Source organism: Betta splendens, chromosome 15 (genome assembly GCF_900634795.4).
Source record: "Betta splendens chromosome 15, fBetSpl5.4, whole genome shotgun sequence".
NCBI lineage: Eukaryota > Metazoa > Chordata > Actinopteri > Anabantiformes > Osphronemidae > Betta > Betta splendens.
Window position 1 is genome coordinate 18913448 of NC_040895.2, and position 8282 is coordinate 18921729.

Genomic DNA, 8282 nt, shown 5'->3' on the forward strand with positions numbered 1-8282 from the left:
ACGTTTGGTTGCTTGGCAAAGTGGTCCATGTTTGTGTTATTTATATGTAGGCGACTCTGATGTGTAGCGGATGGACTGAAACCTTCAGAGAAGGGCGGCGGTCGGCGATGCCCTCTGGCGGCCAAGGCCAAAACTGCAGCTCACAGTTCAGCGCTCCGAGAGCAGGCGCAACCTGGAAGAAGTGTTTCTACGTCACTTCATACAGTCACAGAACTGGTTCTGCTCAACTGGACCGCTCCTGAACGTGGATCAACGTGTTCCTTGGGTTGGGCTTTAGGAGGCACACCCACAGGTCGCATCTCCTTTAAAATGCGTGCATTTGAAAATCAGTAATGGAAATTAAGCACGTTTCCATCCTGATGCTATCAACCATATCGTTCTCGTAATGTTTCATATCATGGCGTAACGATGGCGTCAAATCGTCAATTTATTAGAACATCAAGGCCACCGAAATTGATTCAGATGATAAACATTACATTTAAACTTTATACATCTAGTTCGTTGCACAGAATAAACACACGTTTGTCTCTCAGAGACTCAACCATGCGTGAGATAGTGACTGACCGGATGTCTTTTCTAGTTTGAGACCTGGACCCAAAACATTTGTGTTTTACATGTTCTGTGACAGACCTCGGATAAAAACTCACCTTATACAAGGTTACAACTTTTTATTTTATTCTTTATCAAGACAACCCAATCGTTTCTTCCGATCCATATATGGTGACAAACCGGACGCAGGTGAGTCGCTGGGGCCCGCCCCCCTAATCTGCCTGAACCTTATAAAGGGTGGGAACAGGTGTCAGGAAACAGACCCATGATGGAGCGAAACGCTTCCGACCCGGGCGTCTTGCTGCGTGAGTACGGTTTTGAGCGGCGGTTCGATGGGAGAGGAGCTATAGAATGGATGCAGGCGAACTGGTGAGTGAAGGTTGACACTCTGGGTTCAGGTTTTACAGTCGGGTCAGGATTTATCCAGACCTTAGTCCCGCACACAGCAACGCCAGCATCTTTAAAAGGACTGAGCGTCTAAAACTACTAAAACGTCTTTCAGTCGCATTTTTGGTTCGGCTGCTACCTGAGCATAGAAGCCAGCAGGTGCTGTGACGTAACACCGAGTCAATGTCTGGTATGTATGAAAGCGGCATATAACAAATAGCTTGTGTTAAATCTGTGTGAAGCTTTTATTTACCTGCCGCAGGTGACTCACTTAAGTGACGTCACGACTCTCGATCTGGCAGAGTTTTTTCTGTTGCTAAGAAACCGTTGGTTTCTGTCTTTGAGTTTGAGCTACGGGTATATTTGCAGGACTTACTGAGCCAGCGGCATGTTTTAAAATGAAATTATGTTCTAACAAAACTCACGTTTAACACTTAAAACATGAACCCATAGAATAAAAGCAAACGGGCCTGACAGTTCTGATGGATTTTAAGAAATGAAAGAATCTTTGAATCAGGTGAAGCTGGAACCACGTGATGACGTGTGATATGACGATTGTCTTCTGCTCTTTTTCGATAATAACTTGTTGGATTGTCGGACCAGCTGTAGTAGTCAGAACCTTGTGTTGTTGGTGCAGGAGCAAGTCGTTGGTGTTCTGCGTCCTGTACGTCGCCCTGGTGTTCGGAGGCCAGAGCTACATGAAGCAGCGGCCCAGAATGAACCTACGGCGGCCGCTGGTCCTCTGGTCGCTGAGTCTTGCTCTCTTCAGGTAACGCTCACCTTCCACACGCGGAAGCACAATGAACTGCTTGCTTTGTGCTCTGGGTTGCTCCGTTTGGGGAGGTTGGCGGCATCATGCTGACTGTTAAACCATAACCTGGACGCACAGTAGCCGCCTGAAACCTGCAGGTGGAGTCTCGCAAATGTTCGAAGGTCCGACTTCTGGACTGGTCTCACCAATGATGGAACAATTTTACAGCGTAAACCCAACAGATCCACAGACAGTGGAGATAAGTTGACTCTGTTTGTTGCTGGTTCCCTTTCTGGTCATGGAGGTCGTCACTATGGGGTTCCGACTGTAAAGGGGGCACCTATAACTACTAAATGACATGTTTTCTCACATTTACTTAGATGTGCAAAAATGTAAATGGTAAATGATCGTCGGGTGTAAAACTGAATATTTAAGTAGACTCCACCCCCTATTATCCCAGATCAGTGACGCGGACTCAAGCACGTCAAACAGTACGCATAGCTCCGCCCACATCTGACTCTGGATCGGTGCATGAAAATACTGGAGAGAAACATAAAGTCGAAGCCATCATGGCCGGGAGATTGAACGGGCTGTAACGGCAGGTGTGCGGGCTGAGGCTCCGCTTCAAACTGCTGTTCTGTCGTAAACACCATTAATGAGGAGTTAAGTAGGTTTAAAAAGAATATTTCTGTGGCGCCGGTGGAGAATTAGTTGGCTAACTATACTAGCTAGCCGAAGTTACGTCCAGGCTAAAAACAAAAGTTTCCAGATCAGATGTGGGCGGGGTTTGCGCGCACTGTTTGAGGTGATTGCGTTCGCGTCTCTGATCTGAGACCAGCGCTGTTTGAGGGTAGGGATGGAGTCTACTTGCCCATTCATGAATATTCAGTTACGCTCTGCGATCATTTCACATTTACATTTAGAAAACATGTTTCATTTAGTTAAGTGATGAAACTAGTTACAGGTGCTCCTTTTACATTTGGCACCCCATACGGTACCAGAGGTCGGCTAAACTACCTCCATCATGGAGAACCCCTGCACCACACTAGAGGCTCTGAGCAGCTCCTTCAGCACCGGACTGTTACACCCACCAGTGGCGGTTTTAGGCATGGTCGAACGGGGCGGCCGCTCCAAGCCGCCAGAAAAAACATGCGCATACTGTATATGCGCCAGGGGAGAAGGACGCAGAATCACGATCTCTCCTAGAGCACAGAAACGCAGGGGCGCCACTGGCGTTTATGGACTCTATGGAAAAGGAATTGAGGTCGGAGCTCTTGGATTAGCTGGTTGGTGCAGTGGGTTAGAATGAGGTTGCGAGTTCGAATCTAGCGGTCTAATTATTGGTTTTGATGATAACTTATTAGTATTCAGTCAAAATTACATTTCATTTATCAATAGGGAAAAACATACGCTATTGAATTGGTGTAATGCGTTTCACGTGATTCTGTAAACCTGTCGGCGTGAGAGGTCCGCATTTGGATCTTGGAAAGTAGTTAGAGTGAGCGCTCATGTTCTACAACGTGTAATGCAAGAAACGAACACCTCGTGAGGCCACGTACAGTACATGGTGTCGGCTATGAAAGTAGCGCTAACATTATACTGCATTAAAGTGCCCTGAATAAACTTTTTATTTCTTTGAAAGTGGTGGCCTCCTCTCTTTGTTAAACATTTCTTTTCGTTTCTGATGGGAGGATTTCTCCGTTTTCCGCGAGGCCATTGTACTTAGCATCTATAGCACGTGTCGTGCTCGGTCCTCGAGGGCCGCTGTCCCTGCTGGTTTTCAGGTGTTGGTTGGCTTCTCCAGCTTGTCATTGACTGAACACACCTGGTCAAGGTGATCAGTAGGAGCTGGGGCAGGGAGAGGTGGAAAACCAGCAGGGCAGCGGCCGTCGGCACCAGTTTGACACCTCTGATCTATAGGATCCAGATGAAAGGACAGAACTGCGCAGTAAATGGGAGGAGGGGCGTAATTTGACCGGGGAGGCAGGAACAATCTGATTTAGTCCTATTTGCAATTGTTTAAATTCTTGACCTCACATTACTTATAGGTGTTATTATTAATAAAGCTGGTCTGTGGGCGCAGAATCATGATCTCGGCCAGGACCACTGACTTCCACAGTGGAGAAGGAGCGCTACCGCAGGTCGTTCCTCCCACAGCCGTCAGACTGGACAGTACATCATTGCAGTGATACAATTTTTTTGTGCAGCGTTTCTGATCATCTGTCATTGTTTGCCACTGAATATGCAGCGCATACACAGACAACATTCTTCATTTTAATCTTGCTTGATGCCTCGGTTTTTGCACAATTACTACGGCTTCCTTTTAGTCCTGTCAATTGTCATTCTGCTGCTGAAAAGTTGAACCAGGATCATGCTGCTGTTAATGACTGCTTTTATTTTGTACGTGCGTAGCATTATTGGGGCGGTCCGGACCGGTTCCTACATGCTCCACATCCTGACCAGCGGCGGTTTCAGACGCTCAATCTGCGACCAGAGCTTCTACAACAAACCCGTCAGCAGGTTCTGGGCCTGGGCCTTCGTCCTGAGTAAAGCTCCAGAGCTCGGTGAGTTCGGCGCCAGGTGGACGGGTCGAGCCGCGTTTAGCAGCCGCTAACGGCGCTGTCTCTGCAGGTGACACGGCCTTCATCGTGCTGCGGAAGCAGAGGCTGCTCTTCCTGCACTGGTACCACCACGTCACGGTGCTGCTCTACTCCTGGTACTCCTACAAGGACATGGTGGCCGGCGGCGGCTGGTTCATGACCATGAACTACGCCGTGCACGCGCTCATGTACAGCTACTACGCCGTGCGCGCCGCCGGCCTGCGCGTGCCGCGGCCCTGCGCCGTGCTCATCACCAGCGCGCAGATCGTGCAGATGGCCATGGGGCTGGCGGTGACGGCGCTGGTGTACCGCTGGCTGCGGCAGGGAGACTGCCCGTCCCGGGTCGACAACGTGAGCTGGGCTGCGCTCATGTATCTCAGCTACCTGCTGCTCTTCTCCAACTTCTTCTATCAGACGTACCTGCGCCGCTGGAGCCACGCAAAGACCGGCAAGAGCGAGTAGATCGCTGCTCGACCCATGGAGTCTGAATGAAAAGGCAGAACTGGACGGAGTTCTGTTCATCAGACGCTCTACAGCGGTTCTGTGGTGAACTCTGCCCTGCACTTGTAAAGCTCACGGGTGTTTTGTTCATTGACTTTCTGTTCCTTGAAGCTCCATGTCGCACTGGGTGGCTGCTGTGATGACACCTGGGTCGTTTCACCTGTTAAACGCTCCTGACATCTGGTTCAGAACTCTGTCCTGATTTGTGCTGTGGAACCGAGGAGGCTGAGTTTACGTGTGGTTCTTCTCATAAATGTGCTTCTGCTGGAAAAGTTTAGTTTTATTGAATTTTTGTCTGACTTTTCTGTATAAACTCCAGCTGTATGGTTTTGATAAACATTTTATTTATTGAGGAAAAATAAAGTTTATTCTGTGACTTCCTTCAAATGACTCACTTCAACTAGACATGATGTTGGAACAAAGGTTTAAAAAAAGAAAAAAAAAAAAAACAACAAAAACAGCCTGAAGTGGAGTTTAACGATGTAACTCTATCATTAACTGCATAAAGGTCTACCGGCACGGGTAGAACAGCCTGACCTCACAGTGAACTAAAAAACTTTTCATCTTTAAGGGAACTGGTCGTGTTACCTAGCAACCAGCAGCTCGAGGTGTTGTGCTGGTCCTCACAGGTGTGGCGTGTTTGTGTGTAGGCCTGATCAGTGCTGGTCCTCAGATATAGGAGCCGTGTGGGTGCAGGGCTGCTGCTGCTTCATCTCCCTCCAGCTTTTCCACAGCAGCAGATCCCGACTCTTCCCGAGAGCCACGAGGAAACGGGGCAACTTAAACCCATTGAACTGACCGACACCGTCGTCTCGGCCCATTGCCAGTAACATGGTGATGTTACCTAGCAACCAGCAACAGCATCAGTCAGCACAGCCAGAGAATGAGAGGAGACGCCGCTGACGACAGCAGCAGCGTTTACCTGTGTGATAGGACGTCAGCTGCTTTCCACTCAGGCTACTGGAGATGTTGCTAACGGCGACAGCAGCGTGCAGCCCAGCGTGGTACGCCATCTTGGGCTCGGAGACGTTGGCGCAATCCCCCACGGCGTAGATGTTACTGAAACCGTGGACCTGTAGGTGCTGGTTGACCTTCAGAGCCCCATTGTCGGCCATGCTGCCGGCTGCAAACACACCACCCATCCATGGAGATGTAACCAGAGTGTGGTACTGATCAGCTAATGGTCCAATCAGATTGTCAAAAGTCAAACTGACTGAAGTGCGCACGTTACCGAGGCTCGAGGCGTAGGCGGCCGTGTTGACCCGGAGTCCGGTGCAGCAGACGATCAGGTCCGTGGTCAGCGTTTGTCCTTGGTCAGTGGACACTATCATGTTCTTCTGAGCGACGTTCAACTGCAGTTCTGACAGGTTGGACACTTTCTGACCTAAAACACACGATGGCTGGTTCAGAGTAAAGCCCTACAGAACCAGAACCAGGGGAAGTTTTCATACCTAGCAGAAGCTCCACTCCTTTCTCCAGCAGAACCTCTTTGGCCTGCTGTCGGACACAGGGCAGCAGATCTGGGTCAGCTAGTGCCGCTTTGGAGTGGATCAGAAGCACCTGAACACAGGAATCATTATGATGGATCAGAACCAGAGGATTACTTTGTGCTAGCTTATAGTCTGATGACTTCTGGTCCCAGCTGAGACATGATACTGGATCGGTGACCCTAGAGTTTCCCACAGGCTCATTATATATGTGGCCTTTCAGAAACTAAAGCCGTGACCTCATCCTCATCGTGTTTCACTGTCATCATTTAGATTTGACAGACTGTTGTTCCGTCATCACCTTCTTGTCCGGATACTCCGTCTTGATCTCGGCAGCCATCTCCACACCAGTCGAGCCTCCTCCGACCACCAGGACTGAGTCTGCAGCCTGGACCTGAACACACGCTGGTTTTACTACCACCACACCCTGAACGTACAGTAAGCTCAGGCGTCTCCACACGGACCTGCTGGATGAAATCTTCGTATGCCTGCACGGCCACGTGATACGACGCCACTGTATTGAACTTCCCTGGAAACGGTCCATCCGTCCCAGTACACAGGATAAGGTGGGAGTACTGGATTTCCTGGGAAAAGTACAGAGAGGACATGGCACTCATGGGCTGAGCTCATACTTGGCTTCATTATAAAGATTGTTCTGTGTATATATTACTTTCTATTGTGGTTGTGTGTGACTCCATCACATCACAAAGCAGCTCAAACAGAAACAGCCTGGATTTGTTTATGTTGCCGTCATGGTGACTACATTTGTTCAACACCATCAGCCACTATCATCCTCACCCTCCCACCCTGCAGGACAACCATCTGTCTGTCCGGGTCCACTCGCTCCACTCGACCCTGAACAAAGTTCTCACCAAAAGTCTCTGCGTATGGGATGAAGGTCCTCGGAGCAAAGCCTGCAGAAAGAACCGAAGGTCATCGCCTACAGAGTATGAACGTCCAGAATAACGAACAAGGCAGCAGTTACCAGGCTGCAGAGCCGCTCGCAGCGCGGCCACGTTGTGGTGAAAAGCGTCTCTCATGTCGATCAGAGTGAAGCTGAACCCATGGGATCTGAGCTGTTGAGCAGCTGCGACTCCTCCGAAGCCTCCCCCCACCACCACCACATGGACTCCCTCCGGATGAGACGCCTGCCCCCCCATAGCTGGAAGCACACAGAGCAGAGGCAGCAAAGAAAACGCTGAGTCACGGTCTGAGCTGCCGCTGCTCGGAAGCTCGTTGTGACGGACTGAACGCCTGAAACCTCCGTAGACACGGTTACGTCTGCAGAATCCTTACTCGTTCGGGTTCCTCCGTGTCTCTCACTAACTTTGGGAACAGTGAGTTGAGTGTGAGCTGCAGATCAGGCGTCGAGTTTTGACTTCCATTTTCTGACCCACGCCGAAGTAGCTTTTACCAGTCAACCTGGTCTTTGTACTATTTGAAGTACTGGCGGTGGCAAAACAACGTGATACTGAACAATGATTGTCAATACTTCTTTTTTAAGGTTCCGATTACTGTAATGTTAGCTGTACGTGTACTTGTACTTGTCACAAAATGAGGTGAAATTATACGTGTCGGTTTGTTCTGACCTGATCCACGTAAAAGTTGGCTTGTTTCACTTCGTGTAGGCTTCGACGTCCTCACTGCAGTTATTTAGATGATCTGATTTCCTCCAATGGTTTGCCGCTGTGAACGCCTCTCTGACAAATACAGCTCTCCACCAATCTCAGCTCGGCTCTCCTGATGCCTTCATTCTCAGTAGGAAATTTAATAGTTGATATAATAAAAATTAAATATATTTACATATATTTACATATAACAGTTAATATATACATATTCCAATGTGGATTTCCATATGGGAAATCCATACGTACATTACGTTAGGTTATTATAACTGAATCTAATGACTAATAAATGCTGATGTGTTATTATCGATCTCACACACTCGTTAGTAACCAGCTGTTCAGTATTATTTTCATTTATGTATGTATCATTTCTATTCGTCAT

The 8282-nt window shown here is 48.7% G+C and overlaps 2 protein-coding genes across 2 annotated transcripts; one reads left to right on the top strand and one right to left on the bottom strand.

Annotated features, from left to right (window-relative positions):
* The first annotated feature begins 767 nt into the window (after positions 1–767).
* LOC114842000 (elongation of very long chain fatty acids protein 6-like) lies at positions 768–5164 on the top strand. The gene is made up of 4 exons (XM_029127392.1): positions 768–918; positions 1574–1705; positions 4100–4251; positions 4319–5164. Exons 1-4 carry the CDS (start codon positions 815–817, stop codon positions 4747–4749), a joined length of 819 nt encoding a protein of 272 aa, XP_028983225.1. The 5' UTR covers positions 768–814; the 3' UTR covers positions 4750–5164.
* Positions 5113–8043, bottom strand: aifm2 (apoptosis inducing factor mitochondria associated 2). The gene is made up of 9 exons (XM_029127391.3): positions 7865–8043; positions 7261–7437; positions 7074–7189; positions 6740–6859; positions 6577–6669; positions 6240–6348; positions 6020–6172; positions 5711–5911; positions 5113–5632 (listed from the first exon to the last, which is right to left on the bottom strand). Exons 2-9 carry the CDS (start codon positions 7433–7435, stop codon positions 5445–5447), a joined length of 1155 nt encoding a protein of 384 aa, XP_028983224.1. The 5' UTR covers positions 7436–7437; positions 7865–8043; the 3' UTR covers positions 5113–5444.
* Between the last annotated feature and the right edge of the window lie 239 nt (positions 8044–8282).

Coding starts and splice junctions, on each gene's coding strand:
- LOC114842000 (XM_029127392.1), top strand. CDS start 815: ATGATGGAGCGAAACGCTTCCGACCCGGGCGTCTTGCTGCGTGAGTAC. Junction 919..1,573: donor GAATGGATGCAGGCGAACTG/GTGAGTGAAGGT, acceptor TTGTTGGTGCAG/GAGCAAGTCGTTGGTGTTCT. Junction 4,252..4,318: donor GAGTAAAGCTCCAGAGCTCG/GTGAGTTCGGCG, acceptor CTGTCTCTGCAG/GTGACACGGCCTTCATCGTG.
- aifm2 (XM_029127391.3), bottom strand. CDS start 7,435: ATGGGGGGGCAGGCGTCTCATCCGGAGGGAGTCCATGTGGTGGTGGTG. Junction 6,173..6,239: donor AGGAGTGGAGCTTCTGCTAG/GTATGAAAACTT, acceptor CGTGTGTTTTAG/GTCAGAAAGTGTCCAACCTG. Junction 5,912..6,019: donor CGCCTACGCCTCGAGCCTCG/GTAACGTGCGCA, acceptor GTGTGTTTGCAG/CCGGCAGCATGGCCGACAAT.